The 27,867-nt window shown below is 40.6% G+C and overlaps 2 protein-coding genes across 4 annotated transcripts; one reads left to right on the top strand and one right to left on the bottom strand.

Moving 5' to 3' along the window:
- The first annotated feature begins 207 nt into the window (after positions 1-207).
- Positions 208-21,816, top strand: LOC148427296 (voltage-gated inwardly rectifying potassium channel KCNH7-like). Of its 3 annotated transcripts, XM_088405189.1 has the most exons (16): positions 208-426; positions 1,869-2,099; positions 5,391-5,546; positions 6,081-6,560; positions 8,968-9,182; positions 10,402-10,827; positions 12,433-12,664; positions 12,736-12,903; positions 14,066-14,266; positions 15,640-15,894; positions 15,980-16,185; positions 17,172-17,256; positions 17,351-17,539; positions 18,062-18,221; positions 18,298-18,440; positions 19,821-21,816. In XM_088405189.1, the coding sequence occupies exons 1-16, from the start codon at positions 291-293 to the stop codon at positions 19,877-19,879; spliced, it is 3,342 nt and encodes a 1,113-aa protein (XP_088261315.1). In that variant the 5' UTR covers positions 208-290; the 3' UTR covers positions 19,880-21,816. The 3 variants fall into 3 exon arrangements, with proteins under 3 accessions (XP_088261315.1, XP_088261308.1, XP_088261301.1); XM_088405182.1 differs by having other exon boundaries at positions 14,066-14,265; positions 15,651-15,894; positions 18,062-18,440; XM_088405175.1 differs by having other exon boundaries at positions 14,066-14,265; positions 15,642-15,894; positions 18,062-18,440.
- On the bottom strand, positions 21,809-27,289 carry LOC148427295 (sorcin-like). The gene is made up of 8 exons (XM_088405201.1): positions 27,158-27,289; positions 25,140-25,349; positions 24,998-25,067; positions 24,878-24,921; positions 24,649-24,796; positions 23,109-23,222; positions 22,986-23,044; positions 21,809-22,209 (listed from the first exon to the last, which is right to left on the bottom strand). The coding sequence occupies exons 1-8, from the start codon at positions 27,179-27,181 to the stop codon at positions 22,183-22,185; spliced, it is 696 nt and encodes a 231-aa protein (XP_088261327.1). The 5' UTR covers positions 27,182-27,289; the 3' UTR covers positions 21,809-22,182.
- Between the last annotated feature and the right edge of the window lie 578 nt (positions 27,290-27,867).

Here is a 27,867-nt window from a genome sequence, read left to right as displayed (position 1 = left end):
AAGACACGCCGGCCCTGCGTCCTTTGGCACTTTTATTTAGTCCCGCAAGGAACCCCCCCACCCCGTCCATCACTGACATCACCCCCACCCATCCGCAACCCTCACCACCACCGCACGTTTGCACAAACACTGCACCACAGTCCTGCATGTCCACTTAGGTGTGACACACAAGATCATCTCGGAAATGACAAGCGATCGATTTGAGCTGAGCTCGGCTCCCGCACGCACGCGAACACCCGAGCCCGCCAAGCCTGTATCATGGGGGCTCTTTTATTTTCAGATCACCATGAATGACTGGTGACAAAGGGAACGTCTTTCTTTTTCTATTTGCGCTTAGGGGTGCGGGAATCATGCCAGTTCGGAGGGGTCACGTGGCGCCACATAATACGTTTCTCGGAGTAATAATTCGTAAATTCGAAGGACAAAGTGAGTACACTGAGTATTTATTGTGTGTGTGTGAGAGATCGTGCATGCGCTGTCTTGTCTTGTCTCAATATCAACGTAAAGCACGAGTCTACCTGCTCTTTGATTTGATCATCGTTCAAAGTGTGTTGTCATTTTGAGCGGACAGAGACCTGTCAGTAATATTGGTGCGTATTTGTTTTCATGTGAAAACTCAGCAATTCGTACGACCGGCATTTGGTGCTTTTTATTTGGAAATTCATTATCATTCTTTGGATAAATGTTGTCATTGTCATCGCCATCATCATCATTGTCATTGTCAAAAGAGCTACTATACTGCATTTTGATTGGTTCTTAGGTAATATTTACACCCATATACACTCATCTATGATATTATTCACCTTAACCATTTTAGCAGAAAAATGATAGTTTTGTTTGACTAATTTGATAACAACATTATTTTTGTATGCCATTAGATTCAACATTTTTATTGTCATACGCATAGTAATTCCACACAATGAAATTCTTATTCTGATCACTTCCCCGAGCAGACTACATTCCACAATCGAGCAAATAATAAAGTTGGCAATAAAACAAAAACAAGAAAACAGTAAGAGCAGTAAGGGCAATAATAATGAACCACTAATAAAGGAATAGACTTACATTGTGAGCATATTATGGCATAGATGGAGTGGAACAAACTGTAAACAAATGAGGATGATAGTGCAAAATATCATATAGTGCAACATGTTATGTAGTTAGCAGCTTTCCTGCACTGTGCAGGATTTGTAAGGTGCACGTAAAGTGACTGGTGGCAAGGCAGATTAGCACGTGAGGGATTTGTTCAGAATCCGGATGGCCTGTGGGCAGAGTGTCCGACATACCTTAAAAAACACATTTTGCCACTTGTGAGCTGAAAATGATACCACATGTGCTGAAGGCTCAGATAATGACCAATCACAGCACCTATTGGTCATGTGACATTCACAAGCTGAGCTGCGATCCAGTGCACCTACCATGCATGGAATGTGGAGCGAGACCGTAGTGCCCAGAGAAGACCCACGCGAGCTGGAATTGAACCCGGGGCCTCTGAACTGTGATGCAGACGTGCTAACCACTCTTCCACCGCCCTACGTGAAAATGACTTTGACCAAATTAATTTTAGACAAAATATTCGCTTTTTTATTTTTGAGCCCAAGAACAAGTTCTCAAATGGAGTTGCTGTTAGGAAATCTAACAACGACGACAACATGTGCTAAAGGGGTCTCAAATAGTAAGCTTCGCCCATACAATGCAAGCTATAAAAATGATAGTTGAGCAGAAAGTTAAACCGAATGAAAATTAAAGTTAGTAATCGCTGTACAAAATACAAAGAAATCAGCTTCCTTTATATAGCACATTTCACACACAAGAAAATTCCGTGTGCTTCACTTAGTTGAAACATGATTTGAAATTTGCGTCGACAGATAAGAAATTCATCATCGCCAATGCTTGCGTGCAAAACTGCGCCATCATCTACTGCAACGACGGCTTTTGCGAGATGACGGGTTTCTCCCGGCCGGATGTCATGCAGAAGTCGTGCATGTGCGACTTCCTGCACGGTCAGTCCACAAGCCGCTACGCCATCACCCAAGTAGCCCAGGCCCTCCTCGGCTCGGAGGAACGCAAGGTGGAGATCATGTACCAACGCAAGGATGGTGAGTGACCGTGAATGACTTTGAAGGTCGGGATGCAATTCGACGCTTTCTTTTGTCTGAATGTTCTTTTTCCTGTGCTCTGAAAGTCAGATTCATACTGTACTGTATGTCTTATAAGTAGGGCTATCCCCATCCAATACGATACTGATACGATACAACCTAGAGTACTGACCGATATAGTATATATCTGATATTTTATCAGCAGTCACAGATCATGCTTTTGTTTACTTTCTTGGATGAGACTTGGGCAAGTGATATGATGTCGATATTGCAACCTAGATTACTATCGATATGATAACAGCTGGAACGATACAAGCTTTTAATTCGATATTTCTCATGAAATGTCAGAAGAGACTTAACCGAGTTAGATGATATCGATGTTGCAGCTTAGAAAACTTTTCAACACCAATATTGATTCAATATGATATCAGCAGGACTGATATGTGCTTAATTTTTTTGTATAAAATGTTATAAGAGACGTGAGCGGTAAGTTTGATAGAACATGTCCCGTTCGTTCAACGTTTGGGTTACTTAATTCAAACATCGATCAGGAGAATGTTCTGCACTTTAATAAAATAATTAAAGGACCCTGAGAAATCAAATAAAAACAATAAAAACTAATGATACTCTTTGGGGTGCAAAATAACAATTTGAGATTAGTTCAGTACAAGTACAATAGAATCAATTTTAGGCTAATATTGCATATTTTGGATGCCGACCGATGTAATTCGATAACGTTTTTTTGGGCGATACCAGACCAATATCAATATAGCACATTGACAGATTTTCATTATGAAAACTCTTGCCATGTTGCTACCAAGACCTGACAGATATGAGAGGCAAATATAAAAAAATGCCATTAACCTATTCATCAAACGATTAGTTGGAATAATTCTAAAAATAAAACATAATGGTTTATGTTGCACTTTGTTATAGTTCATACATTATTTTTTTTACAACAAACTATGACGTTATCAGGCGGCTCCTTGTCACAGTAATTAGCACCTAATCATTGCTTGTAAAGATCAAGCTTTCCTTTGTTTTGAATAGAATGACCGTATCAATGAACACTATGATATTTATTTAAAAACACAAAGTTTTGGAATAGATTTATGTGTAACAAATAATGACATCAGTTTCGCTTGTATACAACTGTTGTAAATATTTCGTAAACGTTCAGTTAAACCTAATCGGCAAATTACTGGCCGATTATTTATGACTGACGTTTGGAAGGCCGTAATCGACCTTAACAATCTCGGGTTTCATGTTCTTTCTTCGAGAAAGAATAAAAGGACATTTACAGTGACAGTTTTAGTCAACCCTAGGCTGAATTATGCCCCCCCCCCCTCCCCCGTGTCCTTCACAGTGCTTGAAATGAGGGGCTTTTGTCAGCAAAATATTTGGCTCGATCTTTATGCCTTGTTCTGTCTCTTTTCAACCCTCTGCTCAGTTTTGCATTTTGCAAGCACAATTTGGTGACCTTTGGTGATTAAAAAACAAACAAACTGCAAAGTCATCTATCTGTAACCTTCAGATCATTGGTCAGCAAACTTGAATACCTAACAGTAAAACAAAGAAACACCCCCAAAACCCCTTTTTTTGCGTTGGTATTGACATCTTACATCTAAAAACTGTTTATTTTATCTTTGTTTCCAAATTGAGATGAGACCCTGAAGCCATGTGCTGCTGCCACAGATTGACACTCTTTTTTTCCTACAGGCTGTCAAAAGTATTTCAAGGGACAAGACCGTGTCTTATAGTTCTAAGAATTGTCCGTCTCGTTCCCACTAAAACACTTCAAAGCTCCTGGACAGTATATCTAAGGAATGTCGAGCATGTGCCACATATAAGTCCTGTATCAGAAAGGCTTAGCTCTTTGGTGTATTATCGCTTCATACATGCGGTTGCATCGCGACATGACCAAAACACGTGTATACAGTGCGCCTCCATAACCAGTCCGCGCACTTTATGTCAATGACAAATTGACAGGGTGTATGTCAAAGGAGAAAGTTCCCTCGGATCGAGATAGCGCGGCTCGGAAAGGTGACCGACGATCGTCACCATCTTACACTCACGCTTTAAAGTTTGCAAAAAAGTTGAACGTTGATACTCAGCAGCACATTACGATGAGGATGGCTACGCTGCACTTTGGCCCGCTTAGGTGCAGCGTCTTAATTATTGATAGTGGAAATGAAATCAAACGAAACGGAAACTGGACGGCGTGCTCCAGTCCTTATTGCCTGAATAATTTATTTCATGAAATCTATTATCTCCGCCGTAGGAGAGGACTTGACATTTCAAATCTTTCAAATCTAGCTTGTCGGATAAAATGACTCATCTGAACATGTAGCGAAATAGAAATATGATTTCATGCAGTCGTCATTAAAACTCGACTACCTGGTACTTTTTTATTTCCTGCTCACTAGCTGTACATTGTCTTTACTGTCATCATAATAGAGTGACGCCAATGGTCTAGGACACATTTCTTGAAACAAACCCACACAAAGAGGTTTATATGACTTATTATGTCTTCTTTTAAGCGGCTTCTTTTGTGTGGGGTTTGCATGTTCTCCCCATGCCTGCGGGACTTTCCTCCGGGAACTCCAGCTGCCTCCCACATTACAAAAACTTGTACGCAAGGTATATTGGACACTCTAGATTGCCCTTAGGTTTTGAGCGTGAATGGTTGTTAGTCTTTGCGTGCCCTGTGATTGGCTGGCAACCAGTTCAGAGTTCCCCGAAGAAGCTGGGATAGACACCAGCACACCAGCGTCCCTAATGCGGATAAGCGGCTAAATAAAATGGACGGTTGGTTGGATGGGTGTCTTTTTCTGTCCTGGCTGCAGTTTTATAGGCTTGGGGGGACCATTCTGCTGAGAATCAAGCTTCCCCAATGAATAAATCAAACCCTTGCTGCCTGAAGTCAACTGAATTGATTCGATTTATAACTCAATTTTTGCGGTGACCCACTTTTATAGTAAATAGAGGTGACACCGAACACATAACCTACGTCAAACAAGCATGAATATACAGTAAAGACGCGAGTGCATTCTCGACCCCATTTTATGATTTTGATTGGCCGTTTTCATGTAACTTCTGTTGCTTGGTTTCAACAATGACGATTGTGCATTGGGATATTGACAAGACAGTAGATTGATACAGTTTCGTAAGCTTTAAACTGACCACTGTACAGCCTGCAAAATAATCATTCCTTCAAGTGTATGTCACATAAAAAGATGTCAATATAGGTGGATGATTTCACTAATGATAAAACAAGCACTTTTTGGGCAGGTTCAAAGTTTCTCTGTGCCACTCATATCATCCCGGTGAAGAATGAAGAGGGTGTGGTCACGATGTTCATTCTCAACTTTGATTACATTTTGGACGATGGGAGCAGCGAGTCGATGGAGAAGATCAACCGAGTCTCCCCTTCCAAAGCTGATCAACGTAAGTCAAAATGAATTCAAGACCTGAATTTACTACATCATGACATTTTCTGGTATGACATTTATTGCCTTCTATTTCATTCTTTTGAATGATATTGACATTACTGCTCTTTATTTTGAAGACAAATTCTTTTAGCGCTGACGTTCTGAAAAGCGGTGTACTTCCTCTTTGCGCATTTAACATCTCCCAGCCAAATCATTTGTGTCCATTGTGGTGGACAATGCCGGAGGATTCACGCAGGACAATATACATATGTAAACTAATGAACAAAATAAAGGCATACAACTTTTATGTAGGAATCGCTATAAAAAAAATTGCAATAAGGCTATTCATGTTCCAATCAATTTGCTTTTAACTTGAAAAGAAAAGTGCATTTTTTCCTGTCATAACATCAAAAAACTTTACACTAGATTTTCTGATTCCTGCAGGAACCCTGTTAAAATCTCACGCCCCCCTCAAGTGCCTTCATATAAGCACATTTGAGAACCGTTGTGCTCTATAACCATGTTTAAGTGTGGTCTACTTCTCCCTCAGGGAAAAGGAGATTCTTCCATTTCCGCTTGCCGGTTTTCCCACTTCTGGGCATCAGCAAGCAATCCCTACCTCAGGAAGACCCCAATGATGTGATGGTGGACTCTCCTTCTCACAGCGATGACTCGCTAGCAATGTGCGACGACCAACTCGCCAACGTCCCGGAGAGCTGGAGTCATTCAAACCCCAACGACACCCGCACCCTCATCGTTCCAAGTTTTTGTTCCACACCGGTGTCTGGCCCTTTGGATCACTCATCGCCCAAAGGTCCTTGGAAACGTTTGTTCTCAGATGAGGCCCCCGTCCAGACTCTTGGGAAGAGCCATGGTGATACAGTTATTGCTGCTGCATCCATCCCAGGCCTCACTCCAACTGCTTCTAAGGAGAGTGTGTGTAGCATCCGCAGGGCCTCTTCCCTCTACAATGTGGATGGTATGAAATCCAACTCCAAGATGGTCTTCAGGGATCGGCACGCCAGCGAAGGTAGGAGTCTTCCATTCTACTGTAACCTCGGCAACCATACGAGTGATAGCATCTTATCATTTCCATATTTGACAGCCTCTACTTTGCTCTTAAAAGTACTATTGTTGCTCCCCAAAAACGTATTGATGTGTTAAAATATTGCGGTGGCCCAGAAGTACAAAAACCTAACAAAACAACAACAAGAAATAAAAACCCCTGACAGGAGAGAACATTTATGTCAGTCAAGGATGCGGGATTCATTGTTCTCTTGATTTGAGCGCAAGCAATTTTGGTTCATTTACTTTTCCGTGACAGTGTGAATTATTGTCCCCGTATCGATACGTGCCTTGTGATTGACTGTCGACCGGCCAGCCTTTTGCGCAACGTCAGCAAGGACAGGCCCCAACACTCCGTGACCGTGTGCAGAAAAAGGATGGATGAATGTTTTGCGGTGACCGCTCTCCACTGGTCTCATCTCACGCCTGTCTGAATCAGAGCAGCGCTCGCTTTTGGCACCATGAAATGTGTTTGCCGCTGCTGTCTGGCTGTCCGAACGAAACGATCAAAATCCAAAGTGGCAACCCTAAATGATGTCGGCAGCGGGAAAAACTGTGACGAGTTGTTTTATAGCGCATACATGAGCATAAGAAGTGAGCACCTGTTTTAAGCTTTTAATTGTGCAAGTGTATTTAAGACCGTTCAAGGGCTTTAATCTTATTCTCTGCGCTAATATTTTTTTTCTACATGCATATTTTTTTTCTATTGATCTGTTGTTTTGCCACCCCTATTTTTCTATATGTCTGAACATGGCATTGTAATTAACAATGCGCTTGCGGAATATGTATGCATAAATTACGCAGAAAAACTCTGTTTTTGGTCCCTTTTTTAAAAATCATCCCCAAATTCTTTGTGCTGGTTAGGGGGGACTTGTCTGAAAATATGATTTCACTGGCGTATTGTAATTAAAGAAAAAAAAAAGTTGGAACTCACTCTAGAGTACCACATTCCCATATACTGTACCTCTCGTGCCCCACAGTTTAGTATCTGGTGGTATTAGTCTGGCTGTTTTTCCATCCAGAGCATGTTTTTTCACAGTGGCTTGAAGCTGTGCATGTGTACAAGTAGATCTGATCCTCAACTGCCTGTTTCGCCATCCCATACAAGAAATAAATCAGTATGTTATATCGTATGAGAGATAGATGGAATAAAGAGGCCGATACTGATATTTGGAGCTGATATTCATGTTCACTAAAAAGAAAAATATTGGCATCCAAATTAAAAATATCAATAAACTTCAACTCATGACTTTGTTGAAATGCCTTTATGCCTATATTTGTTAAAGGGACAATGTGTAAGATTTCGACCATTTTTCTTTACGGACAGCAGGAGGTGCTGCATTTACCATTTTCTGTAGCTATAACAGACATGGTGGCCTCCAGACGACTGCCACCCCCCATGTAATATCGTTTCATGATAACTAGAGCTACGATTGTATTTAAAACATACAGTTGGTCGTTAAGAACACATTTATTTGCAAGTTTTTGAAATTTATAATCATTTAATGTATTCCGTTTTAATGAAGAATGGTCTCAATCTTACACATTGTCCCTTTAGCAAATTTACACTTCAAATTTACGTCATGTTGATCTTTTTTTTCATTATATTTTTGAAAAACAATTAGACAACATACATCTTTATTAAACTGTATTCATTGTAAATTCTTTACTTAATGCAAAATTCCAACAGAATGTTCAGGGACCTCTCGTGGTCATCAGCACGACTTAAAAAGTCAAATGAAAGCTCCCCATAAGGTTTCGATAATGAATGAAGTTCCCTGAATTACATCACAACAGATTGCCTAACCTTTAGCCTAAACTCAACCAGATTTCAATACAAACCTTTACTCTAAAAGCAAGTCTTGACCCTCAATAAAGGTCTGAACTTGTGGGGTCCAGCAAACTTATCCCAATGAGTGAAAGAGTTCTCCACAAAGACAGTAAACCTAAATTTGGTCCCCACTGTGTGACAAAAACCAAGGACACACACACACACACACACACACACACACACACACACACACGCACACACACACACACACACCGACTAATTAAGTCTTGCAACTCAAAAATAAATTGGGGCACTATTAGTCAAGGTCACATTGTAGTTTACTGGAAATCTTCCCGTGCATTGCTTTAGCATTGTTCTACGTTTTCAATAATCAAACACAGACAATACAGTCAAGTAAAACATCCATGATGTCCAACCTTGGTCAAGAACGTCAAGTTCATGTTTCACCGCACAGACGATGTCTCGTCCGCGTTAGTACTCGATTGAGCTCCCTTCGTTCGACGCTGACCACGTCATTCCAGTGACAGCTGAGCACCAGCCTGTCCTCTGATGTTTTCCGCCCTTTGCTTCATTTCCTCAGGGCCTCTCATCCAGATCAAATCGAGTCTGTTCTGCTCCACTTCCGACTCCAACCTCAACAAGTACAGCACAATCAACAGGATTCCCCTCATCACGCTAAACTTCACCGAGAGCAACGTCGAGAAGAGGTGTCCGTCGCCTCCGTCTTCCGACAGAACCGTGATTGCGCCCAAGGTCAAAGATCGGACGCACAATGTCACAGATAAGGTCACGCAGGTGAGTTAATATGGCGGCCGTACTTTACATCGCTATCATTTGAAAATGATAACTAGAGCTTGATGATGATAGATATATATAGATATATATATACAGTATTTATAGTGAGAGGGAGAGAGAGAGACTTCATTTCTATGAAAAGACTATAAGAAAAATGCTTGTAACGATGCATCAAATTTGGTAGTTTTCTTTTTTTTTTTCTTTTTTACAAAAATCACAAGTCTTTGAAACAATGTTATTTTTTATTTGATGAGTTTATGATCATTCCAAGATTTTAATCAAGTGGATACCTGTTACAAACTACAAGTAATTAGTTAAAAAAATGGTAATTGCTTGACTGAATAATGCACTCATTTTTATTTATGTTGTGTTCACGTAGCGATCAAATGATTTCTCATTGTAAAAGACGAAATCAAGCAAAGCGCTAATTTAACAAAAAGTAATTGTACGATTAGTATTTTATCTATTGTGTAGTATTTCATGTAATTTTGAACACTTATATTTAAAATTTTGTTTTACCTTACTTTATGGAAAAAAACCCCTGAAATAATGATATTACTGGATTACATACAAATATAATATGAATGATAATCTATTTAAAAAATATGTACCTTATTTTCCACACTATAAGGTGCACCTAAAATCCTTAATTTTTTTTAAAAAGCTGATGGTGCGCCTTATAGTCAGGTGCGCCTTATATATGGATCAATATTGAGATTGGGATTGATAGATGGGGAATGAAGCGACAAAGTAAGCTTTGCCTGTTTCTTTTGTGTGTTTACAGTTGAACAAGGTTGGTCATATTGACGTTGAGTTATTATGCTATTGAAAGTTTAGAGTTATTGTTTGAGTTATTATTGTTATTACTTTGAGTATTACTATATTATGATTTAAAACATTTTAAAATATGTCATTAATTGAGGGTGCGCTTTATAATCCGGTGCGCCTTATATGTGGAAAAAGTTTTAAATTATGTCATTCATTGAGGGTGCGCCTTATAATCCGCTGCGCCTTATATTGCGGAAAGTACGGTCGTCTGTATTTTACATGGAAATCTGTTTGTCTTTTTTCGCTTTGTCTTTGAATGACCCGACAAACGTGAAACTTGAGTACAGAAATTGCTCATCCCTGGCACACAGTACAAAGTGACCGGCTTCGTACCCAGATGAAAAACCAAAAAGATGGGGGTCACAATGACGTGTCGCCGCCCCCCCTCCAGGTTCTCTCGCTGGGCGCCGACGTGTTGCCTGAGTACAAACTGCAAAGCCAGCGCTTGGACAAGTGCACCATCCTCCACTACAGCCCCTTCAAAGCAGTGTGGGACTGGCTCATCCTGCTGCTGGTCATCTACACGGCCATTTTCACACCTTACTCGGCCGCCTTCCTCCTAAACGACATCGAGGAGCAGAGGAGACGGGAGTGCGGCTACTCCTGCTCGCCGCTCAACGTGGTGGACTTGATCGTGGACATCATGTTCATCGTAGACATCCTCATCAACTTCCGCACCACCTACGTGAACAGCAACGAGGAGGTGGTTAGCCACCCGGGCAAGATAGCCATCCACTACTTCAAAGGCTGGTTCCTCATCGACATGGTGGCCGCCATCCCTTTCGACCTGCTCATCTTCGGATCGGGATCCGATGAGGTGAGGTGTTAAATGTCGGCGAGCGGAAACCGTTTTTGGACGTGACAATTTCCGAGGGAGCCGCTGCTAAACAAGCCTATGTAAAGAAACGTGTTATGCATGCTAGCTCAGGGGTGGGAAATTCCCGTCGTCCGGGGCAAGTGTCCTGCATGCTTTCCAGCTTTCTCCCTCAAACACACCTGATTCAAACGATTGGGATTATTTTCAAGATCCGGCAGAGCTTGTTGATGAGCTAATGGTTGAAATTGACCGGATCAATGACCCAATCCATCGGTGGTCGCAAGCAGGGGCATTAAAATGACATTCGTTCAGAGTAATCCACTTCAGGTTGTATCGTTTACTTACCTGTTTATTTTATTTTGAAATATCTGCTTTTAATCTGGAAGGCTGCGTTGTGTTTCCTGTCTACCTTTTTCTGTTCGTCATTTCGCTTTTAGCGGCGTTCGATCAGCAGTGAGTCCACCAGTCTCCTTTGGTCATCAAATTGACTAATGATGACATTTTTTTCACAAATACAGTGTGCCCCCAGTTTCCGAGATTAAACCGTTCCGCGATTGGGATCGTAACGCGAATTCGCCGTAAGGCGGTCAATTCAAACCTATGTTAAATAGCCAATGTAAAATTCCAGGTAAAAAACATCAAAATTATATAAACAAATAAAAATTTGTATCAAAATAGAATACTAAGTGCTATGTATCTATATAATATACATGTACACAATTAAATAACAAAATAAATAAAAAATACAGAAAGGATTTATTAACTTTTGATAAGCTTGTTTTTCCCATTACCCCTAGTAAGGTTAGCCTAGCCTAGGCTAGCTTCATATTTTGTGATTATCTCCAGCTTCGTTTCCTTATAAATCATCTAAGTTCTCTCTTTAACATCACTCGCAATCTTGGGACCCATGGCTAACCCATTCAAGTTTGAATTAAGCGGTAAAATGCACAATAAATACCATATTGAAAGCACTCTCAAACAAGTCTTTAGGCAGCCATCTTTGTGACCCTGTGCGCCAACCAATACCAGACCAGCATCTTTATGACCCAGTGACGCCGACCAATAGTAGACCTTTATCTTAGGGAGTCGTGACACCGACCAATAGCAGACCAGCATTGTAGTGACATGAGCGATGACCGAGAAATGGCGTAAAGAGGAGACAAAAATAACGTCGCGGGCCGTGTTGTGAAAAATATATAGGGCAGAGATGTCGTAAACCGGGGGTCCACTGTCGTTCAAAAAGTTTCTTGCATATCTTTTGGATTGAATTGTATTCTTTCTAGGTGAAATGGGTAGCATGGGTATGCTTCTAAGCTAGGAATGCATTCAAACTAAACTTGTGGTAAAGATGAAACCATTGTGCTAATCTTACATTGGAAACCTCTATTAACCTGAACATGGGACCTTCTAGTAAAGCCCCTATCCCACTGGGGGTCGAACGCTGGTGAGTGTCTGCGGAGGTAGCGTTCTCTAGCGATCTCTCAAGGTCAGCAGAGGTCATCCGAATATCACAAAAAGACAATGAAGAGTTTTTTTCAGCAAGTAGCTTAATATTGACTGTAATTTGGAATTGTTTTGAGTAGCTCGCACTGCAATGCTTCGCAGACGACCACCCTAATCGGTCTGCTGAAAACGGCCCGCCTCCTGCGTCTGGTACGCGTCGCACGCAAGCTGGACCGCTACTCTGAGTACGGCGCCGCCGTACTAATGCTGCTAATGTGCATCTTTGCGCTCATCGCTCATTGGCTGGCGTGTATCTGGTACGCCATCGGCAATGTGGAGAAGCCTTATTTGGAGCACAGAATCGGCTGGCTCGACAACCTGGGCCTGTCCATAGGTGACCGCCTCGCCAGTTTATAGTCCGTGAAATCTTTTGACGGTTCATAATGTTACGGTTTTTCATTCTAGGGAAAAAATATAACTACAGCGACCCGGGCTCGGGGCCGTCCATCAAAGACAAGTACGTCACTGCGCTTTACTTCACCTTCAGCAGTCTGACCAGCGTGGGCTTTGGCAATGTCTCCCCCAACACCAACTCAGAGAAGATCTTTTCCATTTGTGTCATGCTCATTGGATGTGAGTGACGAAATAGCAACCCTCTCAAAATCACACTTTTGTAAACTAATGTTCTCAAGAGATATGTTCTCATTATGTATGTGGTAAGCTAAACTCGAGCCGCTTATGTGGTAAGAAAGCTCTTCCTTACAAACAATGCATATCGTTCTACCTTCATCAAATGTGCCATTCGGGCATTTTTTTAATTGTACTGGTCATTGGACCGACATCACTCACTTGTTGTTCAATGTTCACGTCTTCCTCCAGCCCTCCCTCCCACAGCAGGAGCCTATCAGGTGATGGCAAACACAATGGCAGCCAATCAGTGTCCACTCCCAACAAATCAAGCACAAGAAGCCCCATGCGTTAAAATAGAACTAATCAGCATCCAGAAAGTCATTCAATGCCAGGGGTGTAATTTTTCGTTTTTTTATGTCCTGACATTAAATCCCAGAAATGACATCGATACTTAACTCTTTCAGTGCCAAGCGTTATTGGAAAAGGGAGCCTCTGGAGGGCCAGTATATTTAGTTAGCATTTTTACTCACCTTTCAAGGCCAACAGAATATTGTGCACTATGTCTATGTAAAAATGGGTGCTGCCATTGAAAGATTGACTTCCATTCTTCAGTTACACTTGCATGTAGGTAACAGCTGTGTCGTAGGTGTAGAAACACTGCTGTCCAGTGGTCACAGTCATCACTACAGTGCTCAATTGGCTTATATTGGATAAGCATTAGTCAAGTGTGTCAGCTCCTCTCCTTAAAAAAACAAACAAACAAATGTAGACATTCTTTGTAAGGTTTGGCGTGTCAAAGTTGACCATCAACTTACGTCTTTTTCATGTAAAATGTTTCCCTTAATACTTTGATAATGAATGAAAATCAAATTTTTCCACTTGACCAAGCACAGCTCACCAGTTTTCTGGCTTTGGTCACGTGACATTTACGCAATGAGCTACCGTTATCTGAGCCCTTAGCATGCAATACGATTTTCAGTCAACCCAAAGAATCAAAATGTGTTTTGAAAGGGATTCATTGCAAATAAAAAGAATGCAGTCATCACATTAATTATAAACTAAATAACATTTTACTGCTATAGAGGGCTAAATAAGTGTAAATTTAATAAATTTTCTTTTCAAAATCGTCCGAGACGTTCTTTTGAAATGTCTTTGTGTTTTTCAGCACTAATGTACGCCAGTATCTTTGGAAACGTATCGGCCATCATCCAGAGGTTGTATTCCAGTACGGCCCGTTATCACCTCCAGATGCTCCGAGTCAAAGAATTTATCCGCTTTCACCAGATCCCAAACCCACTTAGGCAGCGGCTCGAGGAGTATTTTCAGCATGCCTGGACCTACACCAATGGCATTGACATGAATATGGTATGAAAGCAGCACATTCGGATGCCTTTATAATGAAGCATACGACTCAACGTAAAAACAACAACAAACAACAAAGGCTCCTTAAAAGAAACTAACATCAAAACACAACTTTTTGCAAAGGAAACACAATTCAGCAATAGGTCGCTTTGTGATCCAATTAATTTGCTCTTACTTTGAAAAGAAACCGTTTTTCCAGTCATGACAATGAAAGCATCGTATTAGATTTGCCGATACCTTTTAAAAACCCCGTCATAATCTCTCATACCTTCTAAAGTGCATTCACATACCCCCAGGAGTTCTCCCACCCCCATTTGAGAACCACTTGTTTACGGTAACACTTGGACATGCATCCATGCCTCACCAATTGTAGCGTAGAAACTTAATATTGCAAAACAGCAAACACATTTAGTTGATGTATACAGAATGAACATATCAGAAAATAACTTAAAAAAAATCATGTCTCACCCATGAAGTGTAATATTACAGAACTAACCAAGTATGTTGTTGGGAGAATTGCCTTTGTCAGAAAATGAGTCAGCCACACTTGACACGTTTACAGTGCACAAACAAGCTCTGTCCCTGATCGTCATGGTAACACAAAGCTATGCCAAGCCACCAAAAATGCCTTCTTTCAAGATCTGTGTAAAAAGAACATTACATTAACATTAAGCCGCTGTTGTTTTTGTTTGTGTAACATCAAGACACGCAATGAATTAGCCAGCGTAATACCTCAGTTTCTCTTACTGCATTACCAATTCCAAGTCATGTTCATGATATTGTTGATACTACTTATTTAAGTTTGTCTTTTTCATGTCTGCCTCATGCCAAATGGAATGATTGGACCACGCCGGTAAGAGCAGGAGGTACATGTGTACAATTTGCACACCCCGTTACTCTTCACATTAGCCTAGCATTTGTTATACCAGCAAATTAGCGCTAACCTGGCTTTAAAATGCTTACCAAAATTGCATTATTAACAAATGATTTTAGGTTCTTACATAATTATAAATGTCAGTGTAGCTAACAATATTAGCATGATGCTATTCGGTATAACTGCTCACAGAATGCTTCAGCTGATAAGTGAAACATATAAATGAGTATGGAAAAATATAGTAATGGCGCAGTAACAATGAATTGAGTCTTTTAGTTAAGTTAGTCTGCTCGAAGCTAAGGAATACCGAAGAAATACGTTTGGTAAAAACATAAAAAAGTACAAACTATTAGCTTATGCGAGCATTCTCCCGTAGGCATGTGATGTTTGTACAAATTGTAACGGCACTTTAAAATCGAAAGGTCACTCTTTTTCTTGTACAGAACTCAAGCGGGAAGCCAATGCAATACTAGCGCTCATCCCAAACGTGTCTGCCTTAACGTAGGTCCTAAAGGGTTTCCCAGAGTGCCTCCAGGCAGACATCTGCCTTCACCTCAACAAGAACCTTCTGCAGGGCTGTCCGGCGTTCCGCGGGGCCACCAAAGGTTGCCTCCGGGCCTTGGCCATGAGGTTCAAGACCACGCACGCGCCCCCCGGGGACACACTGGTCCACAGCGGAGACGTACTCAGCACGCTATATTTCGTCACGCGGGGCTCCATCGAGATCCTCAAAGAAGATGTTGTCGTAGCCATCTTGGGTGAGTGGGCCAGCATTGGTAGTGAAGATGCTGAGGTCGTCAACATGTGGACAATATGCCAACCGGCCGCACGTGTCACCTGCAGGCAAGAACGATATCTTTGGCGAAACCATCCAGCCGTATGGCAAGCCAGGAAAATCGTGCGCTGATGTGCGCGTTCTCAGTTATTGCGATCTGCACACCATCCAGCGGGGGGAACTCTTGGAGGTTCTGGATATGTATCCAGAATTTGCTGACCATTTTATGACTAACTTGGAGTTGACCTTTGACCTCTGTGATGAAAATGCCAAGGTATGGCTTCCGTATGCAAAGACGTCAGATGATCATGAAAGTGAGAAAATGCAGCCGTTTCTCTCAGTGGGATTCACAAAGTGGTCTGGGTCCATACCTAAAAACGGGACATCAATGCCATCTACTGGTGATTGCGCATCAGTGAAGTTGTTTCCAAGTTTGAAATTTTATCAAATGCTTCCCCGCTCATCCTTTCCTCGTCAACGGTAGCTGAGGACAGTTTGGTTGTATTGAAGTTTTTAGTGAAATGCATTTGGATTAACTGCACTGTGAAACTCTAACCCTAGTTTAAAACTACAATCTGAATTTTGAACTGCAACTCTTGTTTGAAACCCTAATTTAAACTTAATTTTGTTGTGTTAAGTTTGCAATCCATATCATACTTTAACACCCAAATTTGAAACCTAACCCTAATCATAGTTTGAAACCTGAGTTTAAATCCCACTCCTAGTTTGAAACTTATTTCAAAACCCTCAACCCCAATTTGAAACCCCCAACCCCAGTTTGAGACCCTAGCCTTAGTTTCAAACCTTACTCCTACTTTGAAACTCGAAAAAAAAAAAAAAACATTAGTTTAAAACCCATATTTGCAACCTTACTTTACTGTGTAAATTTGCAACCCTATTTTTTAAACCTTACCCCGTTTAAATCCCTAATTTGAAACCCCAACCCTAGTTTGAAATCGTAATCCTATTTGAAACGGAAACTTGAATCACTAATGTGGTTTGATACCCTAATTTGAAAAAGTAATGTTAATCCTTCAACTTTGAAACCCTAATTCGAAACAATGACCCTATCTTGAAATCCTACTCCTACTTTGAAACCCCAATTTGAAACGGTAGTTTTTGAAATGCTAACCCTAGTTTGAAACCGCATTTTGAAATCATACTCCTAATTTGAAACCCTAATTGCCAGCCCCAACCCCATTGTTCCAGATGAAGCTGTTGGCAACCAAAACATGTGACGTTTCTTTCCACTTGCAACAGACAGCTGATTTGCAAGACACCGATTCCTGCGCGGACCCTTCAATGAGTCCCAACAGCGTGCCTTGCAGGAGGAAGTCTTCCGCAGGTACGTTCTTAGTTTGTTCCTTTTTTTCTCGGTCAGTAGCCTACATCATTTTGGTCCGACGATTAAATTATCCGTTGCACTTCCTCATCTGCAGCAAAGCAGCGGCCATCTTTTGCCGTGGAAAGCAAGAACGGGGACGTCGACACGCAGGCAAAAGGCCCGGATGAGGAAGAAAGACCGAAGCCTTGGTGTTCCGGTACACTGGGACACCTGCTGCTTACGGACCAGCGCGCCGCCTTCGGGCTCGGCCCTTCCCAAGATGGCGTACGGCTCCGTGCAAGAGGTGAGGACGTGATTCTCAAGGTCTGCTGTGCTGACTCCCTCTAGATTTTGATGCCATGAGAAGGAAGTACATAAAATCATACGTGAAATGATGTAATCAAACGTGTACTTTGTTTTACGCAGGCATTTCTGTATGGAGTTTTGGAATGAATGACTCAGAGGTTGAAAGCAATCCAAAACCATGATGTGTATGCCTCCTAGTGGGTGTAATTGCTCATGTGCAGCGTGCTAGGTGTTGTGATGTGGGTTTAGTGGTTTTTGTTATAAACTTGTCTACCTTATCATGTAATTGAGTGGTTGAAGGAAAGGTGGCATGCTTTAGGTTAAAGATGGTGGCGATTAGATTTCGTCTTTCATAGATGGGTTTTTTTGGGGGGTATGGATTTTAGTGCCGAAAATACCGCCTCAACGATTAAAGTTTGTGTTTAAACTTCCAAGAACGGCGGAAGGGTGACCGTGTAAATGACCAGGAGAAAAAAGGCCACGGTCTTACTATATATGTGACAGCGAGCGTTTCCAACAGATCTCCTCCAAGACGCGTGGCCGCATCCAGGCTGCCGCGTCGAGGGCGAGGAGTCGCCGCAGAGTCGGGCGACGTCGCCCGAGGACGCCTCCGCCGATCCGGACCTCAGCTATGCAGAAGTGGAGCAGCGGTTGGACAGGCTGCAACAGCACCTCAACAGGTGCGGAGGAGCAACCGCGAGCAAGTCCGAGGTGATCTCCGACCGCCCGTTTCCGCTTGTGCGTTTCCGACCACAGGCTGGAGTGCCAGATGACGGGCGACATGCAAGCCATCCTCCGCCTGCTGCAGAGGCACACGACTACCCTGCCACCCGCCTACAACACCGTGCGGCCCGGAGTGGTGAAGGCGGATCTTCAGTCCTACTCCACATCCACCTCCGGTAAGAGACCAGACATGCATTCTCACCATCCAAAGAGCTCCTCCTACACCCCAACAGCATGCCAGGTTTTTGCATTGTAAAAACAAACATTTTCTGGCATTATAAAACTTTTTTCCTCCATTCATGTGCTGGACAGCCTTGAAAATTAAAAACTGAAACCCTAGCGTGGAACTAATTTTACTGTAACGCCCCAATTTGAAACCCCGACTCTAGTTTGAAAGCCTAACCAAAGCCATTATTTGAAAACCTATTTTGATATCCTACGTCCTAGTTTAACACCCAAAGTTGAAACCCTGACACTTGTTTGAAACCTTCAATTGAAATCCCAGCTTTACTCTAAACTTAACCAAAATTTTGAAACTCCAACCTAGTTTGACTCCCAAATTTAAAATCCTAACCCTTGACTAAAATCCTGCTCCTAGTTTGAAACCCTAACACCAGTTTAAAATGCTGCTTTGAAACCCTACGCTCAGTTGAACTCCCCAATTTGAAACCCAACATTAGTTTGAAGCCCTAAATTGAAAGCACAACTTTAATTTTGAAATCTTAACCCTAGATTCTCACAAATATGAATATTCTCACCTCAATTTGAAACCCTAACAACAGTTGGGAAGCCAACTTTCCTCAGTTTAACACCCTAATTTAAATCCCAATTCTTATTTTCCAACCCTGATTTAAGTTTGAATTTGAAAGCCTATACTGAGGTTGGACCCGATTATTTGAAACCCTAATCCTTATTTTGAAACATTAATACACGTTTCTTTTGAAATCCTGATTCGCGTTTGAACACTTGTATAAAACCCCAGTTACTTATTTGCAAGCCTAGGCATGATAATGGATGATAAATGTTGTTTTTATGAGGGTGTGCAGACAGCATTTACCTTTGGCTCATTTTTTGACAAAAACATGACAATTTGAACAAAAATGTGTAGACTTTTTATGACAACTGAATGTCAATAAAAGGCATTGAAATTCAGCATTTCACCTTCAGCTTTTTCACTTTGATGACAGTGCCTTGTTTATGAATGCATTTACATTTTACTTTTTTTTTTAATGATTGGCTAATGGAGGGTCTAAAAGTGGCTGATAAATTCAGAATTAAGTAATTGATTACTTTATGTTGTTAAACAATAAAGTAACAAATGACAATATACATCAATTTAGGTAATTTTGTAAGTCATTAGATACTCAAGTAAGTGATTACTTCAGGTAATAAAATACTTAGTACTTTCAGTATCTAATTGATGATTTTGGTACTAAAGGACAAAAGTAATCAGTTACTTTCGTAATACCGGTACATTGAATGGTGGACTGCAAAGACGTATAAAGGCATGTTTGGGATCGAATGAGTCAACCAAACTGGGGTTCTGTCTTTTTTAGAGTCCCGGCCCGTACGAGGTCAGATTGAAAGAAAGCTCCCTGCGCCGCACCGAGAGTAGAAACTCCCATCGGGAAGCGCCCAACTCTGATGAATGACTCCGGTACCAGCATTCCCCATAGAGCGGCAGCCCGGCCGATACCGTCCAGGACTTTCTTTGAAGTTTGACTCAGGGTCGAAGAAACTCAATATGCAAAGGAATTTCATTTACGGAATGTCTTTCTAGTTGTAAATTGGATTTCTGAAGTCCATTGATACACTATGTTGAACATATTGTACATGAGGATAACATCATGAATATTTCAAGTATAACGCGGTCAGTAACACGAAATGTGCATGTGTTGTTTTTGTTTTTTTGGGGGTGTACGTTTGGTTTCTGAAGCATGTTCCTTGATAACGAGTTTCCTCACACGTCGCAGGGGTTGCGTTCCCAAAAATACGTGTGATAACCAAAATTCGCAAAGTAGAGATTCCACTTGTTTTTTCTTTTTTGCCCTTCTTTTGTTTCTTTGTTAAGAAAAAAAATACGTAAAACCAATTTTTTTTTTTTTTTTTGCCAGGTCCGACAAGGAAAAATAAGAAAAAAACTGAGGTAAACCTGGGTCATAAATAAATGTAGTACAGCAGTGCTTCTCAATTATATTTGGCCACGTCATCTCTCTTGGAAAAAACTCGGTGCTGACTATAAAGAGGATTATCTATAAAAAGGGTAAAAGTATACCTATACCTGTATCCTTTTTAACATGAGCAAAAAAAAAGGCAATATTAATCAACTTTCAACAACTTAATTTTTTACAGCGTTTATATGTTATAGCTTAGTCTGAAACAGACACAAAAATAATCAAGTGCACCGAAGTGCCTGAAACTTTTTTTTAAATGCAATTCTTATTTCACTGCATTTACAGCACATGACAAAAACAAAGCCTTTTCCCTGGGGTCATCCACCCGCCCCACTATTTGAGAAGCACTGTAGTAGAGGGAGATTTTATTGTATTTTTTAAATACATGAATGTTCTATTTTCAAACAAGATTGATTTTAAAGGACAAAACGCAATGGAAACCAATACAAAAATGTGATGGTCATAAATGAAAATGGGCGCTAAGAGTCGGGCCGCAATAACCGAACCACGATGTAGCAAGAGACCGCCGGACATCAAGTCCCACAATTCAGCTGCGACTGAAGCCGTAATTGCGCTTTGTGTCGTTGGTGTGTTTTCCGATGCAGCTTTCAAGTGGATAAATCGTTGAAGCAAGGACTTTCTTGCCTGTGCGTCTTCCTGACGAAATGAAAACGCTGGGGCTCAGGAGGATATTTTGGCGTGCCTACTTCACATCACCAAACGAGATTGGTCGCATCCCATAATGTTGAATTTCATAGGCACCATTATTCAACATGCTAACCATACAATTAAAAGTACAACATTTATAAGCTGTTAGAGATGAACAAAAAAAGTAAACGTGTTTACATAATAGCTTTGAACAAGATTTTGGAAGAGAATTTTTCACCTGGATTTAAAAGCATTTACTTTGGTATGTTTTAAATCTTCATTCACATTATTTACTGATAATGAAGGATTCCAGCCAATCGCTCCTGAAATATAAAGTTCTTTTTTTTTCAGTGTGAGTACCCCAATGACATCATATCAAAAGAGCAGACTTAAGATCGTTTCTAAGGGGGCAAGCTTTTTATATTCAACACATGTGGGTCTTCCATTGATTGTCATTTCAAAAACGTTATAACTGTTTGAAACGTTAGGTTTGAATCATTGCAACTCTTTGCACGATCTTAAAATAACTTTGTATTGGTATTTTAATGTTTGTGTTTTAAAATAGTAATGGAGATTTTTTTTGTTTGTTTGCCAGAATGTGATACGATGCAGCACTTTTCACAGCTAATTTAAATGCTTTTTGTTTGTTTTGTTTTGATGAAATTGATGAAAATGTTAAAGTGCAACGACAACAAAAATACACAGTCAATAAACACAGCACATTTTAAAACTGAGTAAACAAATATGTCTTATTTTATGTGCATTTTTTTAGGACTACAAAAAATACATACATATCGCATATATGTGTATCTTAAATAGATATATATGACTAGAATTTCAAACCATTTATATACGAAGGTATTCAATGGCACAGGTGTCACAGGCTTATTCAAACTATCAATATACGTTTGGCTTTATACATAAAAAAGTGAGTATGTGTACATCCATTTATAAGCAAATACTTTCTTAATATTATGCCAAGCTTTAAAGTTATGGTCCCTTGCCCATAACCCCTCCAGGGACCTGACTGGCCACCATTGGTATTGATCGGCCCCCCAAGGAATTTTGGATTCGGCGCGCCGCACACCAGTAGCACTTAAATGGCCATTGTGCACAGGATGAACTGCCAAAAAAAAAAAAAAAAAAGGCAAGAGGATTTTGTAAAGAAAGAACAAAGCAACATTATCATTCTAATAAAAATACAAATCAGAGCAGTAGTCAAAATTACTGATATTGATGATTTTTTTTTAGCTTGTTTAATTGTAAAGTAGCCGGAATGTAGAAAAAAAAAAAACGACTTACTGTGTTTTCAAATTTTCTCGCGCTTATTTCCCTAAGTTATAAATGTGTTGCACATTAAGTGTGATTCCGATTTCCCACATTGTGAGCTGAATTGTGAGTTGGATCGTTAGAGCCCAACTTGAAATATAACTTGAAACAACAATAACAATAGATTTTTTTTAATTCAGTGTTTAGGTGTTCATATTATTTGATGGACTCCCCAAGTCAATGCTAATTTCTGTTAGCATGTCAATGGGATACTACATTGAATTTAGCATTAGCGCAAGTGAAAATTTCAAAATGCAGCTTTTTTTTTGCATTGCACAATGTGTGTAAAGACTTTTGTTGTATGTTCCAACAAAGGTGTCTAGCAGCATAACGCATACTCAGGCATGGCTGTTGCTAGTTAAGCAACATTATGCATTCCAGGTACTTTCACGGCGTCTGGAACTTGTCATAAATGTTTTTCTTTAATTATAACGATTTAAAGAAGGAGACAAGCCAAATCCACAACATATTCTTTGATGAATAGTCCAACCCAAGTGCTTTGCGTGTTGCTTTCATGTTTCCCACAGCTTATTATAAGGGCGTAGAGAGAACAAGTACACACACACTTACATCATCGTAGCGGAAGTGCACAGAACCTTGCTGCATGGTATCTCGCTTCCTAAAATGATCTGCAGTAGGAATAAACAACATGTGAGGAAAAAGGTCAATTTGCTGATTTGCGCCCTCACTTACCTGTGAGCGCACGGAGCTTGACGCAGCAGGCCACGTAGTCGTCAAAGTAGATGCGGCCGCCTTTGTTGTAGCGCTTGACGATGGCGTTCAGAGCCTGATGACTGACCTGATATCCTGGTTGAGCGGCAGGGAAAAAAAAAGGGAGTACGTTGAATTTGTTTTGTGAAACAGTTCATTTTGCCATTTATTTACATTTCTGTACACAGTTGCGTCGAAAATAAAGTGAGTTGAATTGAGACAGGACGTCCTCCATTGAGCAGATTATGACTTAGTGGGATAGTTCCAATCAATCAAAAATATCAGCTAAAAACAAATGTCCACTATGGTGGAGACGAATGAATAGGCTGGCTTTCAGGAGGTTACAACAAATCCGTTTTTCATTTAAATGAATTGAAATGCACATTTTCCAGTTCGCGACACACGTAGACACAAATCAAGGTTTTCTTAAAACAGAAAAATGACACTGACTTTACATGTCTGATCAGACAGTTTTTTTTTGTTTGTTTTTTTATTCAATTATTTTTGCAGCTTCTGCAATGACAGCAGTAATTTTGCCCAGAAAGGGGGACGTGATGTGTGCCGGATAGCAGTCACCATGTTTGTAGTTTCTTGTGTGGGAGGGTTCCTGCCACCCTCCTTGACTTGACTTAATGCTACTAAAAGTGATACACACCCCTCACACCATGACTAAAGTACAATTTATCTAATTGTACCATGATGTTTAGAAGAGTTATAAAAATATTTCGTGAAGGTTAACAAGTTCTTTTGTGTTGCTTTAAGATATATTAGCTTCGGCCTGAGAAAGTAAATAGGTGAATTTATGAATGTTAAACTACAAGTATAAAGGGGTTGACTGCATTTTGAGGCTGTGAGTTTAAAAGGGACAGTCCACGTTTTTAGCCGTTTTCAGCAGTGAAGTTATTTTGTCAATATTTCATTTGATGCTAAAATGACTTTTTATATACGATTGCTACTTTTGAAAACACATTTGCCACTTGCTCTCAACCCAAAATGATAAAACATGTGCTGATTAATGACCAATCACAGCTCAAGCCTGTGAACGTCATATCACCAACAGGTTAGCCGTGATCGGTTGTTACAAGCGATGCCATTTTCAGTCAACAGCAAGTGGAAAATATTTTTAACGAGATAGTCTACATATCTAGCGACTTACAGCAGTAAAAAGTTATTATTTTGTCTATAGGTTTTTTGTTTTTCATGAACAATTGATAACCTAACATATTTTCCACTTCTTGTCAAACGAACATGACATCACCTGCGATTCATGGCTCAGCTGTTGGTTATTTGACGTTCACAAGATGAGCTGTGATACGTCGTATCCTGAGTCTCCAGCACATGTCATGTCATCGTCGGTCAACAGCGAGTGGCGAAATGTGTTTTTAAAAGGCATGGCTGTGTGTGAAAAATAACTTAGCCATCGCAATAATAAGGTGTTACTGCTGAAAAAGACTGAATATGTGGAGTGTCCCTTTAATGTCATAAGTCATATGTAATGTTACTTTCAGTTGGATTTTCTCACCCATAGAGCTGATTGCCTGGGTCATCTCATGGTGTTCAATCGTCCCACTCCTGTCCCGGTCAAACATAATGAAGTTCTGCTTCCAGCCGTTGAGTGCCACAAACAGCTCCTTGAACTCATTGAAGCCCATCTTGCCCGAAAAGTCTCTCTGTGTGAGGGCGTGGTTAAGCTTCATTAGCTGACGACAGACGGTTACAATGACCTTATCGCCGCGGTTACAAAAGGATACGTCGAGCATGGCGATCATGATCCTGCACGTCTCCAGGCTAAATGCTGCGACGTGAAGAAAATGCCATTTGTACAAACGCGCACAACTTTGCATGGCTTTAAAATGGCGACGGTCACTCACGACTGTAGGTTCCAGTGAAGCCGGACTGAGTTAGACACCTCTGCAACTCTTCTGCATCAACCTCACCGTCCTGCACAGAAGTGAGTAACTCTAACTCCGTCTGCTGAAAAGACACTAGGGGAAAACGGAAAGCATTTGATACCTGGCCGGCAACGGCTGTGAAGTAACCCCACATTGGGTCATTGGCAGCGGGGGGAAGAGCGCCATACGTGCCCGGATAGCCTCCTCCTCCATATGGGGCGTATGCACCACCGTGAGGTGGGGCGCCTCCCATGGGGCCAATCATTGGGCCACTCATGTGATTGGCCATAGGCCCTCTAGGCATTCCTTGGGGTGGCATAGGGTTGCCATACTAAGAAAGGAAAATGTTACACTCAAGCTTAACAATGATTTACAAAAGCCACCTGCAACAATCAAGCAAGCAGTACCTTCTGCTTTGTTTATTGCAGCAAATTCATATAATTCAACTTCTTTATCAATAATCTTATTACAACACTACAGAGAATTACTAACGCGTCTCAATTTTTTATATCAAGTACCGCCTCAAAAACAAAACTTTGCGCACTAAATATCTTCAAACAATGTGACGAAACAGACTGCATCTGCCTCAACATGAGAATAGCTTTGAGTAAAGAGGAAAAATACAGAGAAAAAGGCTGTGCATCAAGCGCACACGTTTGCACTAGATGCCGGAAATGACTTTGTAGCTTTTACTACAAAAAACAGGAGATGCCTAATTCAAATGTAAGGATGTTGAATACCACTTTTATCAGACCACTAGTTCTTTTGACACGCAAAAAATTCCCCTAAAAACAATGACAAATCATTTCAGAGATGAAATGTAAGAATGTTAGATACCACTTTTTTCAGACCACTAGGACTTTTGTCGGGCAAAATTTCCCCAATAAACAAGACACATCATTTTAAAGAAAGACCAGTCTATTCCAATAAAGCATATTCTTCAAAAATTTCCAAAAAATTCTACTCCTCTAATGTTTCATTTCCACCATGTGATCGAAAACCTCCACGAAAGGGAGCGACAGATACTAGCATCGCTGCCATTGCGAATACCTTAAAATGAGACCAGGTATCGGCCTAATACCTATAGTTAATATCGCTAGTCGCCCATCCTTGTCAAAGTATCTTATTGGAGTGAATGTTGACAAATAAATGCCAATGACACACCCAAGGATTACTTGGCAAATGCAAAGTCCAACCCATTCCTATGTTTGTACACAAACATGCAGCATTTCACCTGCAGCTGTTAGGCCTCAGACAATCTCGCTAGCATAAACATATTTACCATCAGAATATGCCCCCTTAAATGTTTATTTTATAGTGGTATTTCGTTAAAGCATTGTACACATTTAGTATTATCTCCTTAAATAGTTGAATTGATTTATTGTAGTGTGCTCTTTTTGTTTACTTTCCCAAAAATATCTGTATTCATTTTTCAGAACTTTCCATGATTTTTATGTATATATTTTATGTATCTTAAGTAATGTGATACATGATTTATTGTATAAGATAAAACGTGATGAAAAAAAATATATGTCCCTAATCATTCAAATTGTATCCTTTAAATCAATTAATTGGTTAATTGAAGTATGCTTTCATTGATTCAAAATAGTAGAGTAAAAGAAACATGACTTTGAGTGGAGTGTTTTGTTCTTGCAGCCACTGTTCATCGTCTCCTAGTTTGTATGTAAATGAAAGCTAGGGCTTTCCATAAAAACAATACGAAAAAATCATCATGCTGAGCTGGAGCCAACAGCGCGTCCAAACAAGTGGAAAAGGCACCAGGCCACTTCCTGTTCAATCGCTTAGCAACAGCGACAACTATGGGCATTCTCGCAGGCTTCCGCCGTCATTTTGGCGCTCCATTCTGCGTTGCGCGTCGGGCATACGAACATGTATGTAAAACATCAGAAAATATTCTAATGTGGTTTTAGCAGATGCACATTTTAAAAAATGTATTCTGTGATTTGCATACAGATGACATACCGAACAGGACGGATTACTTACTTAACGAATGGTTGGTTGAGCGTGGTGAGATTTTTTTTAAACCCGGAAGACATGAATATATAAAAATGACTAAATAATACAACCACTGTAACTCGATTATAAAGGGGTTAATGTAGGCACGTTTAATGTACTCACCCCACCGTAACCAGGGTAAGCCATGTGTTGATCGAAACCAGAAAGTTGGCACAAGTTGAAAAGTGTCCAGTCGTGACTAACTCCAGTAACTTTCCTTTTGACTTCCGGAAACTCACAGTCTTGCCCAAGGAACCGCCGGATATGACGTAACAAAATCCGCCCCTCAAATTCCATGTTACATTTACAATCCTCCTCGATTCGTTGGAACTTGAAATAATGTGAAATAATTTGACAGTGCTTAGGACTTTTAAGAAGCAGACGCGCCATCTGAGGAGCAAGGAGGGATATAATTGCAAATGAGAAGTATCTGCACCGCTGCCATTTTAAGTTACTGCGGCCGAACGTAGGGCAACAACAACGCCATATTGGATGTGGCAAATTGACGCGATTTGGTTGAACCACGGGTCTGAAACCCACGGCTCCAGAGCTGTATGAGATACTTTTATTCTTCTACTGTGGCCCTTTGATTGAAAAAAAAATCAGTATAATATAAAAAAATACATAATTAGTTTATCTAACTTTAATTGAGTTTATTGGTTTTCTAAAGCTAACTGGAGGTATCAAGATTATGGTGCTCCTCTAACATAAAAGTAAAATATTATTAGCAGTTGGATGTCAGTGCAAATTTTGGAAACATCTTCAAATACACAGTTTTTTTCCCCCCGCCCTACATTGTCACTCAGACCGAATACGAATAGTCGATTACGATT

This window comes from Hippichthys cyanospilos, chromosome 2 (genome assembly GCF_059441005.1).
Source record: "Hippichthys cyanospilos isolate Australia breed blue-spotted pipefish chromosome 2, RoL_Hcya_1.0, whole genome shotgun sequence".
Classification (NCBI taxonomy): domain Eukaryota; kingdom Metazoa; phylum Chordata; class Actinopteri; order Syngnathiformes; family Syngnathidae; genus Hippichthys; species Hippichthys cyanospilos.
Note: the sequence above shows the minus strand (reverse complement) of the source record. Positions and strands in the feature narration are given on the sequence as shown.